The following is a 19,458-nucleotide window of genomic DNA, read 5'->3' on the forward strand; positions in this document are numbered from 1 at the left end:
AAGGCCAAGGACCTATACTTTCCCCCTCCAGAACAATGGGGCCCTGAGCTACATCAGTACCTCCCCTATTATACAACTGAGCTTCAGTTTATCGCCCTTATCTAGTTCGTTACTGATAGCCAATTCAAGGCTTCCTGTGCCTCACCACAATTAGATGTCAAAGAGTGATGGGGCGAGGTCACCTGGAGTTTTGAAGGGGGCCATCATCAATACCTGCCGAGACTCCAGAAGCCCAGGTGATGGTGGTTTCATGTGGCTGAAAGGCAGCACAAGGAATAAACCACAAGGCACAAATGCCAGGAGAAAGGGTAACAGTAGGCTTCCAGTAACACTTCCTAGAAGCAAAATAAAAAAGTTCCTTCCAGTAGCACCTTAGAAACCAACTAAGTTTGTTCTTGGTATGAGCTTTCGTGTGCATGTACACTTTCTTCAGATACACTGAAACAGAAAATTCTTTCCAGTAGCACCTTAGAGACCAACTGAGTTTGTTCTTGGTATGAGCTTTCGTGTGCATGCACACTTTCTTCAGGTATCTGAAGAAGTGTGCATGCACACGAAAGCTCATACCAAGAACAAATTCAGTTGGTCTCTAAGGTGCTACTGGAAAGAATTTTCTATGATTATGGCAGACCAACACGGCTACCCACCTGTAACTGAAACAGAAGTCACCAGACCCTTATATATAGTGAGAGAGTGGGGAGGGGTATTACTCAGAAGAGTGGTGGGAATGGGTGATTGGCTGATAGGTGTGGAAAACCTGTTCACGACTGTTAACAACTGCAATTGGACTTACAGGAAAAAGCAAGGGGTGATATGGCTAAAAATAGCTTTATCAAGTATAATGAGATAGGAATCCATTGTCTCTATTCAGACCAGGTCTCTCCATGGTTTTAAGTTTGGTAATAAGTTGCAATTCAGCAACTTCTCTTTCCAGTCTCTTTCTGAAATTCTTTTGTAATAAGACAGCTACTTTGAGATCTTGTACAGAATGTCCTAGAAGCTTCCTAGAAGCGGCCATCCAGGAAGATAGAGCTACTGGAACTCGGTGGCCCTGAACCACAGAAGGATAACATGGCCAATGATGGCCATAGCCGCTGAGAGACTTAGCAGCATCAGCTCTGAGGGCCTTGTGGCATTTCCCTCACTGCAAGAAGTGAAGTTACTGGGAACCAGGTAGAGGGCCTTCTCGGTAGTGGCACCCTCCCTGTGGAACGCCCTCCCGTCAGATGTCAAGGAAATAAATGACTACAGTCATAACCTGGAAGTCGAACGGAATCCGTTCTGGAAGTCCGTTCGACTTCCAAATGTTCGAAAACCAAATCACAGCTTCTGATTGGCTGCAGGAAGCCCCTGCAGCCAATCAGAAGCCGCAGAAACCCCGTCGGATGTTCGGGTTCCAAAAAGAACGTTCGCAAACCAGAACAATCACTTCTGGGTTTGCGGCATTCGGGAGCCAAAACGTCCGAGCTCCAGGGCGTTTGACAACCAAGGTACAACTGCATTTGGCTTTTAGAAAACATCTGAAGGCAGCCCTGTTCTGGGAAGTCGTACTGTGTTTTTAATATTCTGTTGGAAGCTGCCCAGAGTGGCTGGGGCAACCCAGTCAGATGGGTAGCATATAAATAATAACATTATTATTATTATTATTATTATTATTATTATTATTATTATTATTATCATCATCATTCCCTGCAAGACTAATTGCAGCCGTTAAGAGTCGTCAACAGGTTTTCCACACCTATCAGCTGATCACCCATTCCCACCACCCTTCTGAGTAATACCCCTCCCCACTCCCTCACTATATTTAAGGATCTGGTGACTTCTGTGTCAGTGTATCTGAAGAAGTGTGCAAGCACACAAAAGCTCATACCAAGAACAAACTCAGTTGGTCTCTAAGGTGCTACTGGAAAGAATTTTTTATATTATTATTATTATTATTATTATCATCATCATCATCATCATCATCAATTAGACTCCACCCTCCTTCTCCCAATGTAGGCCATCTATGTCAAAAGCAGGGTCAAAATCGGGCTGAAACAAACTTAAGTTTCGCAATGCATTCACAACCATAAACGGTAGCCTGGTATGTGGGGTCTTTACATTGCAGAAGGGGGGCAAGACTGGAAATGACAGTGAACACCATGTTGGCGCCTGCAAGTTTCAGCTCTGAAACTTCTAGATGGCCACCCCGGGTTTGCAAGATTCTTATCTCCGCTGCCAGTTCGACTGTGTAAAGGCTTTGTCTGCAAGCACAGAATTACAGTGTGCTCACTGCCGGAAGCAGGGGGAAGAGAAGCATTCAACAGCTTTGGCGTTTTGACTCCCACATGCCACAAAGCTTCTGTTACAGCTGCAGGGTGCTGAGTCGACTCAGATAAAGGGGAATGTGCTTCAGAGGATCTTTTGGAGATAGAAAGATGGGAGCTTTTGGTCTGACCCCAGGAAGCCGGTCCTTGTACATTTTTCCATTTCTCAGGCTCCAGAGGCTAAGCCTTGAGCATCGCAAACTGGCTCCAGCGCAGAGCTGAGCTCCACATTTAAAGCGCAGCATTCTGCACATGCGCAGGGGCATTTTCTTATTCGGAGATTCGAGTTTGCGCTTTAGGGTTCAAAAGATTCCAGGGATGGGTGGAGCCTAAATTCATTTACCCAACAAGTTTTGTTTACTCACCGTAAGTGACTAGTTTTCCCATTGGCTTCAGGAGATTAAAGCCTTTTGTGGTATCTGAACCCCCCAGAGGGTCTAAGACGATATCTACACCTAACAAGACAGAGAGAGAAAGTTGCCATTACAAAAGATTTATAAGGACCTTCCAGTATTCGGGAACAAATGTCCAGTTCCACGTCTGAAACATCTGTTTCTGGACAGTTGTAAACATATTTCGCTTAGGGGAACATTCCAAAAAAACGCAGAAGGGAAAGCCCTGTTGTTGTTTTTAATATTGAAAAGGCTATAATTTGATGTGTTCCACTGGCCAAATTTAAACAGCACTCTAGCCTAATGAAAGGAAAGAGTGCTTTTATCTCCAGGCCTCGTTTTTATCAGGAGAATTAATTGTTCCATTTAAATTCCTACGATTAATCACCCAAGATCTCCTTAACAGCTTCACAAATCAGAATATTTAAAAAAAGAAACCTTTGTGGAGTTTTGCAACAGGTTAGCACAATTCAGCTGAAAACCACATCACAAGCAGAAACCCAGAAATGGAGATAATGATAATTATTATTTTATTGTTATTATAAAATTTGTTGGTCACTTTATCTTGCCCAGGGTAACCCCAAAGCAACGTTCAACCAATCCAACAGGCAGGCAGGCAGACAATACAACCCCACATAGGTACGTTAAAACCAGGAGGAAGAGAATTTTTTTTTAAAAAAAACATCCATACACTTCTAAAAAGGCCACAGATAGTAAGGGCCAAAGGTCTAGTTATATGGAGGAACACTTTGCCTGCTGCAACCCTGTTCCAGAACTCTCTCCCTCTGCTCTGTCACTGACCTTTGGGAGAGATTTTCCGCACTTCTGCCACATAATCAGCTGCCCGGTAGTCAATGGGGTGGGTGACCCCATTCTCCTTGAGGGCTTCATGTTTGGAGGCAGAAGCTGTGCCAAAAACGGTGACGTTCTCCACAGTTTTGCAGAGCTGGACGGCTGCGGTCCCCACGCCACCTGGAAGGGAGGAAACAGAGGAAAGTGAAGCCCTGCACTGCGGCACCACTGGCCAACTTGAGAAATATTGTCCCCACTCGCTGCCAAATTGAGTAGACCGTGCTGCTGCGTTGGCCCATACAGAAGACGTGGATTAGCTTATGAAGAGCCAAGGAAAAGTTGGTTTCGCAGAAGTCTTATCGCATTCATCGCTTCCCGGGCCTAAACTTGCCTAAGTTAAGATCCATCAGAGATGTTCTCTCTGGTAATATCAAATCAAAAAAGCCTCAAGGGAATAAGTATGCCAGGAACCGGGTCCTCACAGGGCCCCCACCCCGGAAATTTGGATCGAAAGAAGCATATTCTACAGATACTTTTTTAAAAGCCTCAAGAGGATATATAAGCCAGGAACCTGGCACCCACAGGGCCCCCACCCCTGAAATCAGGATAGAAAGAAGCATATTTTAGCCAACAGAATAAGTTGCGGTGCTCACATCATTTCTCCAGTTTGCAAGCATTCCCACGGGCCCCCCCAAAGATAGGCGGCCTCTGATCTATGCTATCGAATTAAGCTAGTTTGAGAACCACAACAATTAAACACTTTGGCAATGACTAGGAGGTCCCGTTCTATCGCGCAATGGCTGCGCTCACACGTCAACAACATACGTGAGCAGAATGCTGGTGCGCATAGCCTGTTTTCACTCTCCTTCCTATGGCGCACCAGGTCCAAGAATTCAGATCAGTGCGATGTCTGAACCTGGAATTGTGGGTTCTTTCTCCGTAATGAGCTAGGGTTTCTACAGCAGCTAAGCCTGGTCGTGATCCCGGCTTGTTAGAGAGAAACAAAACCATGACCCCAGCTTTGACCAAACTGCCTTGTGACGTGCGGGGAAAGGGTGGGCGTAAGAAGAGAACCTTGCGCACTATCTTGGGGAGAAGGAAGGATACAAATGTAATGAAGACATTCGTAGTGGAGGAAGAGAAGCAGGAGGTCAAGGACCGCTCTGCCAGTTCCTCTTTCATTGATCTATAGCTTCCTACTGCAGAGGGGGGGGGGGGATCCTTGGTTACCTGCTGCCATGTGGACCAGGACGCTCTGGTTGGGGTCGCAGGTTGCCGAAGTCAAAGAGGACCATATAGGCGGTGATGTAGTTGACCAAAAAGGCAGCCGCTTCCTCGAAACTCATTCCCTTCCGGCATGGGGAATGTCTGGTTGGCTGGGACGGTCACGATTTCCTGCCAGAGCCCCGACCTGGCCATCACCATCACCTTATCACCTACCTGGCACAGGAGAGAGAAGGCGACAATCAGAGCTGCTGGACTCAAGCCCAAATGGAAGGGCAAATGGGATGGGGAATCTGCGCCTCTCTGGGGGTTCATGGGCCCGCACACTAACCCTGACTACTATTGGCCATGCTGGCTGTGGTGGAGAACCTTTTGCAGTCCAGAGGGCCTCCCTGGCAATCTCCCAGAGGTGTGTGCTGGTGGTGGGTTGCCAGGATCCTCAAGTGGTTTGCTCACAAGTAAAGACAAAGTCCGTCTTGTCTTTTAACCAATTTATTGTGCAAGGCTATTTACAGTGCAGAGCTTCTGAGAAACATGATGCCCTAGTCGCTAGACAAATCCGAAAGTGCCTGTCTCCGGCTGCGACCCCAGCATAGGAATTTCGGCATCCTAAAAGCCCACTGTCCCGGTCTTTGACCCCTCTGCGCAAGTTCAGGCGACAGAAGTGGCATCTCCCCTTCCGAACGGGTCTGCCGAACGGTGCTGGGTCCTCTGAGCAGCATCCTGGAGCCCCGCGCAGTCCACCTGGCTGCCTGATGATAACTCCTCCTCCCCAGGGGAGGAGCTGGAAGACTCGCTGGTAGATGTATCACTGGCTAAGAGTGGGCTGGGGCTGCCTGTACCCCCCAGACTCTGTCTGGCAGCGGAGTGCAGAAGAAGAAGAAGAAGAAGAAGAATGAAGAAGAAGAAGAAGAAGAGTTTGGATTTGATATCCCGCTTTTCACTACCCGAAGTAGTCTCAAAGCGGCTAACATTATCCTTTCCCTTCCTCCCCCACAACAAACACTCTGTGAGGTGAGTGTGGCTGAGAGACTTCAGAGAAGTGTGACTAGCCCAAGGTCACCCAGCAGCTGGATGTGGAGGAGCGGAGACGCGAACCCGGTTTCACCAGATTACGGGACTACCGCTCTTAACCACTACACCACACTGGCTCCCACCACCACACTGGCTCCCGACATGGGCAAAACCGAACGGAGCAATGGGTGTGACTTCCCTTTGCATGGTACAAGCATAGCTGTCAAGTTTCGGATTTGAAAATAAGGGATCAGCAGTCTCACCTATCCCGGGGACAGTCACATGTCAGTGGTGGGCGGAGCCAGAGAGCAAAAGTTGGTGGAGCAGCAATGTAAACTCCAAGTGGGCTCGGGCTCGGAGCGGAGCAAAGAAGGAGGGCAGCCAGCAAAGAGGAGGGCAGCCATGTGCTCCCCTCGATGGAGCCCCTTCGTCTTCTTGTATGATCCCATCAAAACAGGACAGGAAGCAGCAGCTGCTCAAAGGCAGCCAGGCTCCACCAAGCCAGCTAACCCTATTGGCCGGCTGAGGGGCTCGGCGCAACGGATAGGGCTGATGCAGAGGGAGGAATACACCCCCCTGTAAGCACGGGAAACGGCTCCCACTTGCTTTGAGGGCTTGAGGCTTTTCTCTCCAAGTAGGCGAGGTCTTCCCACCCAGTCCCTGGCCAGCAGGGGAGGAGCTGCTTCCATTAAAAAACGGGAAATTTAAGGGAAATAAAAATAAGGGAGAGCAGCGGGAAACTGCTTGAAATAAGGGAGACTCCCGGGGAAAACGGGATACTTGACAGCACTGGCCCTAATCGCTAGACAAATCTGAAATTGCCTGTCTCCGCTGTGACCCCAGCATAGGAATTTCGGCATCCTAAAAGCCCACTTTCCCGGTCTTTTGACCCCTCTGTGCAGTTCAGGCGACGGAACTGGCATCTCCCCCTCCGAACAGTCTGTCGAACGGTGCTGGGTCTCCGAGCAGCATCCTGGAGCCCGCGCTCCACCTGGCTGCCTGATGATAACTCCTCCTCCCCAGGGGAGGAGCTGGAAGACTCGTTGGTAGACGTATCACTGGCTAAGAGTGGCTTGGGCTGCCTGTACCCACCCAGACTCTGTCTGGCAGCGGAGTGCAGCTCCCTGACATGGGCAAAACTGAACAGAGCAATGGGTGTGACTTCCCTTTGCATGGTACAAGTTAGAGGTTTCCAGCACACGCCCCACACCTCTCTCTCTCTCTCTCTGCTTCACCCCAGGCAAGCAAGAGGCATCATCACAACACAAGGACACAAAGTCTGGCCAGCCAGGCAAACACATATGCGGAGAGTGGTGTAGCTCAGAAAGTTTCAAAGGCCAGACAGAGAGACCTGGAGGGGCATATGCCACCCTGCTGGTCCCCACCGCTGACCTAAGTCTGAAAGCAAAGAAGGGAGCACAGTGCTCCCCCGCCTCCAAAGACCCCTCCACCCATCTGGGCAGTCACAGATGAAAAATGCACAATCCAGGAATAGCTTTTTCCCAAGCTGTTCTCACTGGTTACCCTTAGCAGGCTTGCAAAGAACTGACCACAAGCTCAAGACTGGAGGGAGGAAGTCTGGCTTGCATGGCAGTTGGTGGGCGGAAAGGACCCCGTATCTTCCTTGTTTACTGCCTCGAGGCGTTGACTTTTGGGAAGTAGCCATTGCCTTTTTAACTCTGCACTACGCAAGGGTGTTGAGAGTTGTAACTTGCAACTAGCCTTTATGCTAGCTCGTCTGAATGCATTCCCCTCATCTTTATGGTTTGGAAGGTTTTTAAAAAAAATCCCCTTCCAGAGAATATTCTGTTCCTGTAATAAGAAAACGCCAGATACAGTGGTACCATCGGTTTACGAACTTATATCCGTAAATTAAAGCAGTAAAAGTTAAAACAGTAAAATCATACAAAGCCATCCAAATACATTGGTAATCCAAACAATATACAAGAGACTAGATACCACCATTGAATGAACCAGGCAACTTTACATTTAGCTTTAAAGATCTCGGCTAAGTACCCCGAAAACAATCTTGGTAGTTTCAGGAGTATCATCCCTCAACATACACTCCTGTCTTCCACGGCCTCCCGCAGTTTGGTCAGACTCATGTTGGTAGCTTCAAGAACACTGTCCAACCATCTCATCCTCTGTCGCCCCCTTCTCCTTGTGCCCTCCATCTTTCCCAACATCAGGGTCTTTTCCAGGGAGTCTTCTCTTCTCATGAGGTGGCCAAAGTATTGGAGCCTCAGCTTCAGATCTGTCCTTCTAGTGAGCACTCAGGGCTGATTTCCTTCAGAATGGATAGGTTTGATCTTCTTGCAGTCCATGGGACTCTCAAGAGTCTCCTGCAGCACCATAATTCAAAAGCATCAATTCTTCGGGCGATCAGCCTTCTTTATGGTCCCGCTCATCACTTGTGGAAGTTCTACAACTTGTTAAAAAGGATCCTGGCCCTTTGGGTTGTGGAGGGAGCGGGTGAGAGTAAAACATGGGCCCAAGCACAAAAGCACATGGGAATGCACCGAGACAAAACAGCTCGTATTTGTGTGGGTTTGGCAATAAATGCTTGAGCAAACACCACACACTTTTGTCACAGCCAAAGGGGCTCAGCTGGAAAGCTACTCAAGGATTGTCCTACCTGCACATTACCGTTTCCTCACATGCTTCAGAATACATCCATCTATATATATAAAATGCAAGTGTCTCTGCGTCCAGTCCGTGTGTCCTCTGGGTTTGCGCAACTGAGCATGTGCCCCCGGGACACAGGGATTGGAGCAGAGAGACATCGGGCCACGAGCAGCGTCGGCAGTTCAAGCGGGGCGGTTTAAATGGAACGTCCGCGCTGCAGAGGACGAGGGGAAGCCGAAGAGGGGAGGTCACGCTGCCTGCTCCCGCCTCTACAAGGAGAGCCTGTTGCTGCTGACCCCCTCCTGCCCCGTTGGCCTGCATGGCGCTGCTGCCTCTCCTCCACCCCCCCCCCCCCGCTAAGCAGGCTTTGGCAGGCGGGCGGGGGCGGGGGGCAAGCAGGGCTTCTCTCCGCTTTAACGGAGAAGCCCTGCTTGCCTCTCCCTCCACCCCCCGACCACCCGCTAAAGCAGGCTTTGGCAGGGGGGTGGGGGGCGGGGGGGGCAAGCAGAGCTTCTCCGCTTAACGGAGAAGCCCTGCTTGCCTCTCCTCCACCCCCCCGACCACCCGCTAAAGCAGGCTTTGGCAGGCGGGCGTGGGGCAAGCAGGGCTTCTCCGCTTTAACGGAGAAGCCCTGCTTGCCTCTCCTCCACCCCCGACCACCCGCTAAAGCAGGCTTTGGCAGGGGGGTGGGGGGCGGGGGGGCAAACAGAGCTTCTCCGCTTTAACGGAGAAGCCCTGCTTGCCTCTCCTCCACCCCCGACCACCCGCTAAAGCAGGCTTTGGCAGGCGGGCGGGGGGCGGGGGGGCAAGCAGAGCTTCTCCGCTTTAACGGAGAAGCCCTGCTTGCCTCTCCTCCACCCCCCGACCACCCGCTAAAGCAGGCTTTGGCAGGGGGGTGGGGGGCGGGGGGGCAAGCAGAGCTTCTCCGCTTTAACGGAGAAGCCCTGCTTGCCTCTCCTCCACCCCCCGACCACCCGCTAAAGTAGGCTTTGGCAGGGGGGTGGGGGGCGGGGGGGGCAAGCAGAGCTTCTCCGCTTTAACGGAGAAGCCCTGCTTGCCTCTCCTCCACCCCCGACCACCCGCTAAAGCAGGCTTTGGCAGGGGGTGGGGGTGGGGCGCCAGCCCCCTCCACATATATTCTAGCCCGTTTTTTTTAACGGGCTTAAACCACTAGTGATAAATAAGTAAAGAAGTTGGGAGTTCTTGATTGAAGCTCACACGAAAATGGTGGAAGGGCAAGAACTCAGGCCACAGAAATAAAATAATACTGAATAGTAGTTCAAATGATAAAATTGTTTCAAATAATCTCTTCTGTAGATGGATTTAATATATTACAAACACACTCTTAGTCATCTAACTTTGATCTACCAGTACACGTTGACTCTAAGACTATCTGCTGAAGAATTTTCGAAACAGGGCCCTGTACTTCATCTGATGTATACACTTCTACAAATACCTTTTTTCACTCCATAAGACACACTTTTTCCTCCTAAAAAGTAAGGGGAAATATCTGTGCGTCTTATTGAGTGAATGGTGGTCCCTGAGCTGAATTGCCCAGGGCCCAAAAGCAGATTGTGCTTTTTATTTTACAAAGAGAAAAGGGGGTGTTGAAAGGACTCCGCTCAGCAGCTGATCAGCAAGAGATCGGAGAGAGATAAGAGTCCCGGCTCCCTTGCCCAGGCCTCCATTGTTGAATGTGCTGCAGAGGGAGGTTGTGTTACCCCAGCGACATGTACTGGCTGATTAGATTATCTGTCTGGAAATTGTAGAAATAGCTCCCTTTCTTTAAGATTTTTCAGAAATGTGAGTTGAATCCAATAAAAATGGGGCTTTTCCTCTTTGCTTTTCCCCCTTTGCAAAAAAAGCTGCAAAACTTTAGCTGATCCTCAAAAAACAGGGCTTTTCCCTTTGCAAAAAAAGCTGCAAAACTTTTAGCTGATCCTCAAAAAAAACAGGGCTTTTCCCTTTGCAAAAAAGCTGCAAATCTTTTAGCTGATCCTCAAAAAAAACAGGGCTTTTCCCTTTGCAAAAAAAGCTGCAAATCTTTTAACTGATCCTCAAAAAAACAGGGCTTTTCCCTTTGCAAAAAAGCTGCAAATCTTTTAACTGATCCTCAAAAAAAACAGGGCTTTTAGAGGAGGAAAACCAGAAAAATATTTTTTTTCTTGTTTCCTCCTCTAAAAACGAGGTGCGCCCTATGGTCCGGTGCGCCCTATGGAGCAAAAAAATACGGTAAATCCACCTGCAGAAGAGATTATTTGAAACAATTGTATCATTTGAACTACTATCCAGTATTGATTTACTTCAGTGTTTTTTCAACCTTTTTTGGGCAAAGGCACACTTGTTTCATGAAAAAAATCACGAGGCACACCACCATTAGAAAATGTTAAAAAAATTAACTCTGTGCCTATATTGACTATATATAAAGTAATTTTCCCACGGCACACCAGGCAACATCTCGCGGCACACTCCAGCTGCATTGTTCTGAAGGGAAGGGAAAATTCTTTGTAATGCATAACCATTGTTTGGAATGCAACACCACAGAGCTCTGGGTGATATTTTCTGAATTAGAGGGCTAGACTGAAAAGTGGAAAATGCTCCACCTAATAAGTCCAGAGGGCCAAGCGTATCGTCTCCACCCACTAGAAGCAGCAGGCCAGCACCCAAAGTTGAGCACTGTCGCCCATTATGTTAATTTCAGGTATTCTTGTGTTTCTCGATCTGAAGCCCCAAGATTCCTAGAAACACTTCAAAGCGAAGGCCCAAAAACAGCACATGAACTTCCCTCGTGGGTAGGAGGCCAGAAGAGGGAAGAGACAGATTCTTTCCCTTCTTCAGCAATTTGCAGCTGGAGAAGAGGAATGGGTTGAGCTCTCAAGAACCCTCTCAATTTTCACAGTGTGAAGGGGAGGTCACCATGCAAATCCCATTTTAACCCTGTACCACATACACTAGGGCTCCCCAAAACCCTACAAAGACCCCCTGGGCATCCAAAGACCAGTTGCCTCTCCAGGGAAAGCCTCAGATTCCCAGGCTTGTTTGGTTTCAAGCAACTTTCTAGCGTTTTTGCAGAAATCAAGATAGGAGGCAAACTCCGCTGCAAGAAACTAGCCTGCTCCCACCTTTAGTCGAGGAATGAAGTCACACAGAAATGATTTCAACATCTGGGAAAGCAGATCTAGCCAGTTGGACAAAGAGAAAGCTACAGTGTAACACCCATTGTTCAGGCTCAAAAGGCAGGACTTCTTGGTTCATTTTTAAAGCTTTTTTTTTATGCTGGCCTTCCCTGGTGGAGGCTGCCCCACAGAAAACAGCTCAGATATACAGAACTATAGACTCATGGAGCTGGAAGGGACCCCAAGGGTCATTCAGCCCAACCCCCTGCAATGCAGGAGCAAGAAAGAGCAGAGCAGGCTGCGTCGAACCCACAACCGCTCAACCACAGCCATTTTTAGCATCCTTTTAATTGGGGAGCAATGCATCCATTGATACATTCTGTTTTCAAGTCAAGACAGGGGATCATGACATTTCGCACTCGGGTCATATTCCAGTCCCACACTTGTGAATTTGTACACATTGAAAAATCACTCTGCTTATGCCAACGCAGAGAAAGTCTATCATTGGGCAGAGAAAGTCTATCATTGGCGCAGTGAGTGGCACTTTCTTCTTCTTCTTCTTTTTTGATCACTCATAGCTGAGTAAGATTGTCTTCCAAAACACAGTCTTAACAGTGAATCTGTAAGTGACTGCAGAGGCCAATTCTGGATCCACACGTCCTTCCACAGTGGGGACATAGGTTTCCGGGCGGGAGTCGATCACAGTGAGGGTTTGCCAAGTGTGCCTTCCTCTTAGCACGATTCCCCCTTTCGCCTTGAGTTCAAGTGTCTTCAAAACCCACACCACCTTTGGTAAAGAATGTTCTCCAATTGGAGAACGCTCGCAGGCCAGTGTTTCCCCAGTTGTCAGTGTTTATACTGCATTTTTTTGTAGATTTGCCTTGAGAGAGTCTTTAAACCTCTTGAGAGCATCGCGCTTTCCATTTTTAAGTTCAGAATAGAGTAGCTGCTTCGGAAGACGATCACCAGGCATCGGCACAACATGACCAGTCCAACGAAGTTGGTGTTGAAGAATCATTGCTTCGACACTGGCGATCTTTGCTTCTTCCAGTACACTGGCATTAGTCTGCCTGTCTTCCCAAGAAGACAAGTAACCCACGGCTACACTCCTTTTGCTGGGGGTCAGGGAGGGAAGAGTGTCTGACACCCATAAAACGTGGTCCAGGGTTGATTTGCTGGTGTTGTCGAGATTTTATTTATATTTTAGAGACATGCAATGGAGGTGGGGGTCTGTGAAGTGGACTGCAGAAATGTTGGAGATTATGGAACCAATGGAAGGGTAGACCTGGGACACAAGTTTCTCAGGGGCTGGGTGTAACTACAGTTCTGTTACCAGCTCCACCAGAAATGATACAGACTTGGTATATTTATTCCCTCCAGCAGCCCCCCCCCCCAAAAAAAAATAATAATTCAGAAGCCTGATCGAGCACGGCAATGTTTGCATGAAATCGACTAATAAGATTGCTTTCTTGTACCCATGCTACCTTTTATGGCGATTGCGCTCCCAGAGGGCCCTTGGAAACAATGCAACTCTCTGGCGCCATTTCCAGATTTCCACCGGCCACGTATCTCTCCTGCTGAAAGAAAACACAACCATTTCCTTTGCAGAGGGGGGAAATCCTGTGTTTACTTGGCTCCATTCTCAGGAAAGGAGCCTAACTGTGGCCCAGCATCCTTCACCTTCTCCGTGAACCTCCCTCCGCAGCAGTCATAAATACTTCGCATGCGTGTGGAAGGCCAAACAGATGAAGCCTGTTGGCCCAAAGTAGCGGAAGGAGCAGAGTCGGTTTCCACGGCAACACAGGACAAGACAAACCCAGCGCAGTGAGGCAGTTCGATCTCGGGACAGCTAGGTTCAAACTGCATCGCAGCCACGGATATAAACTGGAAGGCAAGTTCCCCAGAACTCAACTCGCAATGCCCATCGATAAAATTTGGACAGAAGAGCCGCTCGAATCTCAGAGGGCCATAGAGAGGGCAAACGATTCTGACCAAGTAAGATAGATAGATAATACTTTATTCAGCTATAAGCCCACAAGGTAAAACAAATCAATAAATAAAAACAGCATTTTACATTCTAAAATATCAACTAAAATATTTCAACGCATAATCTCCTTCGCATTACTTACAATGTCTAGATGTACCGTATTATGGCCTTAAAGATAAAGATGGAGCATAAGTTTACTAGATTTTTAATAGTCATGCAGCATTCCATGAAGTCTTTTATATGAAAGAACTGAAATCAGGAATCTGGCAACCTGTAATGTTCTATAAGAGTCAATGTCCTGGAGTGGATAAGCTAGATGCAATTCAGGTGGTTTAGCAACAATTTCCAGAATGATTGAACTCAGAATCCTTGATTGGGGAACACTGTATAAAGGGCAATTTAACAAGATATGGTAAAGGGATTCTATTGATTTGTTATCACATGCGCATAAAACAGAGGTTTTACCGTTAGAAAATCTATTGCTCAGAACATTTGAGGGAAACACATTAAATCTGGCTCTAACAAATGCAAATCTGTGCGACGCAACCGATAAGGTAGACAGATATCGAGGTATCTGGGGCATAGATGTAATGCCCAGATTTATCGGAGAACATGTACCTCCACCTGTAGTAAGATTTTGTTGCAAATCAACCTCCTCCAATCTTTGTTTGATGACCTTTTTAGCTGCAATTAGATCTAAATTTAATAAATCGGAAGGAGAGATTTCATAAGACAACAGTTTGGAATGGATTTTTGTTGGCCAAGTAAGAAATCCAATCCATATGTGACCACGAATGCACGGATGTTACCGGCCCAGAGATGGAAAGAAGATAAAGTTCCCACCAGAGAAGAATGGCAGATAGAAGTTGATGGACTATGCCGAAATGGCTAAAATGAGCGGAAGAGTCAGAAATCAGGAAGACCAAAATTTTAATAAGGAATGGGGGAAATTGACGACTTATCTTAAAGACCATTGTAAACAGTTAAAATCGTCGGAAGGATTAGAATATCGCTTGTAGTTCAAGGTTGAATTCTGGACACAATGGAGATGTAAAAGATTTGGATCATCATAAAAGATGCAGGAGGAAATGATTAATAATAGCACCCACAGAGGGGAGGGTGGAAGGCCAGGAGATTCCCTGGAATCTTGTTTCTATTATTTATGCTTGATATATCTCTGTAAAATTTTAATTTGAAAAACCAAATACTGTAAATTAATTTATATAAACAAAGAAACCATTTCAATCCGAACACACCATGAATAAGTAGTCTGTGCTTTCATTTGTTTCATTCCCTCTGCGCTCATCGTTTCGATCACCGGCAGCACATGCCCACATTACACACCTGGAACTGAGGGTGACATTTCATGCGCCCGAAGAAGTGGACTGCAGCCCTCCAGATGTTTCTGGCCTACAACTCCCATGGATCTCTAGCTAACAGGACCAGTGGTCAGGGATGATGGGAATTGTAGTCCAAAGAAGAAGAAGAAGAAGAAGAAGAGTTTGGATTTGATATCCCACTTTATCCCTACCCGAAGGAGTCTCAAAGCGGCTAACATTCTCCTTTCCCTTCCTCCCCCACAACAAACACTCTGTGAGGTGAGTGGGGCTGAGAGACTTCAGAGAAGTGTGACTAGCCCAAGGTCACCCAGCAGCTGCATGTGGAGGAGCGGAGACGCGAACCCGGTTCCCCAGATTACGAGTCTACCACTCTTAACCACTACACCACACTGGCTCTCTTTGCACACTGGCCCAAAGCATCTGGAGGGCCAAAGGTTGGGGATGCCTGGACTAGATGACCCTTCTATGATTCTATACTGCTGTTGGGTCGTGCAAGAGACCTCTTTCTCACAGGCTTTTTGTAATGAAACTCTTTGTATCTGCCTTCTGCCTTCCCAGGCGTTCCCACACTTGCGGAAGACAAGACGCATGCAAATGCTGAAAATGCAAATGCGCGTTATCTAATCGCGGTGTGCAATTTAGTTGCCTCCTGCTGAAATGCGGCGGCTGCTTCAGAATACAGAGCTGAAAGCCAGGCCCCTCCCCTTAGCGCATTCACACACTGCTTACAAAATTAGCATGCTTCGTTCAGATTCCTCATTCCAGGATCTTAGTGCAGAAACGCAAGGCCCCCGTGCACAGGTGGGTGGAGAAACTGGCTGTTGCCTAATGCAGCTGCCAGCAAGCTTTTCCCAAACGCTGGATGAGTTCCTGCGTGGTATTACACAAGGCCAAACATTTTTATCTACTCTGGAAGACGACTGGTTGTAACAAGCCTTGCAGCTGAGTCGCACGTGTTCGCTGAAAGTTACCAACCCAATCTTTGGCTGACGATGCTGAATATACTGGTTCTGCCCTGTTCCCAAAGCCGTATAATGTCCATGAGAAGCAGATATTGGGAAACAGGGATGGGAAAAAGGGATGCAAGAGCTATGAAAGTATGCATCCACAACTGAACTAGGCCGCTTACTGTGTACATTGACTGCACATGTGGTAAACCAGGCTTCCTCAACCTCAGCCCTCCAGATGTTTCTGGCCTACAACTCCCATGATCCCTAGCTAGCACGACCAGTGGTCAGGGATGATGGGAATTGTAGTCTCAAAACATCTGGAGGGCCGAGGTTGAGGAAGCCTGTGGTAAACAAACAAATCCTATGTACTCACCAAACACGCTACTGCCTCCCCCTTTCTTTTTCTTTTCAATTATATTTTATTAAGTTTCAGCATTTTAACCACAAACAATCAAAACACAATTCTGTCTTTTCTCTCATTTTTGTCGACTCCCCCCCGCCCCCATTTTCCACGGAGTTGTTGTTTCTGCCATCTGTTAAATCGTAATCACGATATTATAGTCTAATTACTTCCGTTGCTCATAGCTCAAACCCAGCTCGCAAGCTCACCATACTGCAATACTTCTTTGAATAATCCGAAAAAGTCACCCGTTCTTCCATAAAACACTCGTCATGCTGCCTTCTTAAATTCAAGGCAGAAATACGGATTAGAGGCAGCCACATGCAAGTGGTGTCTTCCCCCACCTCCTTTTTTAGAAGTAAAGAAAAACAGCTTGGGGGGGGGGACACAGGAAGCTTCCTAACAACAAGTCAGGAGGGCTGTGCAACAGATCCAGCCAAATCCCGGATAACAACCTGAATTGGGATGACCCAGGATTCTGCCAGATCAAGTTATGGCAAATCTGAGTTGCATGAGGGCCTCCTCTCCCTAACACATGTTTAAGTTACAATATTGGGTACAAATGTTGTTGTTGTTCAGTCGTTCAGTCGTGTCCGACTCTTCGTGACCCCATGGACCAGAGCACGCCAGGCACACCTATCCTTCACTGCCTCTCGCAGTTTGGCCAAACTCATGTTAGTAGCTTCAAGAACACTGTCCAACCATCTCATCCTCTGTCGTCCCCTTCTCCTTGTGCCCTCCATCTTTCCCAACATCAGGGTCTTTTCCAGGGAGTCTTCTCTTCTCATGAGGTGGCCAAAGTACTGGAGCCTCAGCTTCAGGATCTGTCCTTCTAGTGAGCACTCAGGGCCGATTTCCTTGAGAATGGATAGGTTTGATCTTCTTGCAGTCCATGGGACTCTCAAGAGTCTCCTCCAGCACCATAATTCAAAAGCATCAATTCTTCGGCGATCAGCCTTCTTGATGGTCCAGCTCTCACTTCCGTACATTACTACTGGGAAAACCATAGCTTTAACTATACGGACCTTTGTCGGCAAGGTGATGTCTTTGCTTTTTAATATGCTGTACATTGATATGGAGAATTTTGAAGACTTTTTTTTTTTAACTGAAGCCACAATTCTTCCTGCTGGGACTTATAGATATACAGTTAGAAAAGGGCATTGGAACTTTGTTACAATATATGGCTACCGCTGCGATGCTTTTATATGCACAAAGATGGAAGGAACCCATTGTTACCAACAATGGAAGAATGGCAGTTAAAACTAAGGGACATCTCGTCCTCTGACATCCCCTTCTCCTTGTGCCCTCAATCTTTCCCAACATCAGGGTCTTTTCCAGAGAGTCCTTACAATCAATAATTAAAATCCTTGTAAAACTACCGCCAGATGGGACACAGTATGCATGCTCCTTATGAAATATGTGAAGCGACACACATTGCGCATTCAGGGAGGAAAGATGAAAGGCATCCCAGGGCTATTAATGCATTCAAGAAAGAGACCATGTGTTTGCAACGCCAACTCTGGGTGGGTTTGCTTGGTTATGTTTTTAGTTAAAGAGTGTGAAGGCCAAGGGAGGCCAAATTCAACTTCCCTGTTGGGAGAAAATGCATGAAGCTCGTCTGCTTTTTCAGGCTTCCAATAACAACTATTAATTATTATTATTATTATTATTATTTTAAAATGTATACCGTCCTATACCCGCAGCTTTCTGGGAGTTTACAACATAAAATCACAATATAAAAACACAAAATACATAATAAAAACAAAAACAACAACCCAATAACGCCCCCGCCCCGGGCAACACATTTTAAAAGGGCATAGTTTGTAACTCACCCAAAGGCCTGGCTATATATGAACACTTTGCCTGGCGCCTGAAGGTGTATACAGTGGTACCTCGGGTTACGTACTTAATTGGTTCCGGGTTGCTGTTTGTAACCCGAAAAGTACGCAACCCGAAAATCGCACTTTGCGCATGCGCGAACTGCGCAGAACACTTCTGCGCATGCGCAGAGAGCGCCGAAAAACACTTCCGGGTTACCGGAGTACGTAACCCGGAAATACGTAAACCGAAGTGGATGTAACTCGAGGTACGACTGTAATGAACTTCCCTTATAGCAGCCTTCTCCAACACGGCACAGTCCAGAACTAAAACTCCCATCAGCCCTGACCAGTTCTGGAAGGTTGTCTTACAGATTTTGACAGGCAAGGAAGCATCAGCAAACAACGTATGCTTTCAACTGCTGCAACGTATTGCAAAGCTGATGCAGACATACGGCCTCTGCAACGGGCCGCTCACAAGCAGCCTGTTTGCAGGAACAGTGTGACGTCCGAAGCAGCCACACACAGATCATCACTGCACACAGAAGGCTGCAGCGGCTACTTCCATAACTGCGCATGGTTTCCTCCCCAACCCCCCAACCCCCATTTACTTATTAAAAATACAAGCTGCAGGGAGTCGACATTGCGGGCAGATCGTGAACCCTACCTGGCTTAGATAGCTCCGCGTCACAGGGAATTCCTGGCCGCGTCATTTCATATCGGCCAGTCCAATTGGCTGAAGGGGGCGTGGCTTAGCCCATTTAAACAAGCCGCGGCCAGGCTCACGCCCCCTTTTACCTCACTCCCGCTTGCGCAGTTCTCCCGCCCTCCCTCCCTCCCTAAGGTTAGGCCCTTCTCCTTTGACCTTGCTATGGACTTCGGTTGGTCGCCTTGGTTGCCCAAGGGGCCTGGTAGGAGTTTTTCCCACTTAGCAAATTGGCACCAGCCAACGTTGTCCATGGAGTTTTCTTGGCAGGGATACTGGAGTGGGTTGCCAGTTCCTCCTCCAGGTGGATCATGTTTGGTCCAAACTCTCCACTATGACCTGTCCATCTTGACCTGTCCATAGCTTCCCTGAGTAATTCAAGCCCCTTCGCCACGACAGGACAGTGATCCTGAAGTTGAGGCTCCAGTACTTTGGCCACCTCATGAGAAGAGAAGACTCCCTGGAAAAGACCCTGATGTTGGGAAAGATGGAGGGCACAAGGAGAAGGGGACGACAGAGGATGAGATGGTTGGACAGTGTTCTCGAAGCTACTAACATGAGTTTGGCCAAACTGCGGGAGGCAGTGAAGGATAGGCGTGCCTGGCTTGCTCTGGTCCATGGGGTCACGAAGAGTCGGACACGACTGAACGACTGAACAACAACAACAACCAGCCAACTGGTTTTTTCGCCTACCTCGTAGCAAATCGTCACAACTTTGTATGGTTTGGCGGTTAGGCATTGGAGTATTCAGTTGGAGGGGAGGGGAGGTGGTGGCCATCACCTACCCCT

At 47.8% G+C, this 19,458-nt stretch overlaps 1 protein-coding gene across 1 annotated transcript in view; it reads right to left on the bottom strand.

Moving 5' to 3' along the window:
* VAT1 (vesicle amine transport 1) overlaps positions 1–19,458 on the bottom strand; it is a 36,819-nt gene that overhangs the window by 6,141 nt on the left and 11,220 nt on the right. Inside the window, 5 exon segments of the mRNA XM_033169892.1 lie at positions 2,672–2,761; positions 3,500–3,670; positions 4,721–4,754; positions 4,756–4,839; positions 4,841–4,930. Of these exon segments, the coding sequence (XP_033025783.1) occupies positions 2,672–2,761; positions 3,500–3,670; positions 4,721–4,754; positions 4,756–4,839; positions 4,841–4,930 (469 nt within the window).

The sequence above is a fragment of the Lacerta agilis genome, chromosome 14, assembly GCF_009819535.1.
Source record: "Lacerta agilis isolate rLacAgi1 chromosome 14, rLacAgi1.pri, whole genome shotgun sequence".
Taxonomy (NCBI): domain Eukaryota; kingdom Metazoa; phylum Chordata; class Lepidosauria; order Squamata; family Lacertidae; genus Lacerta; species Lacerta agilis.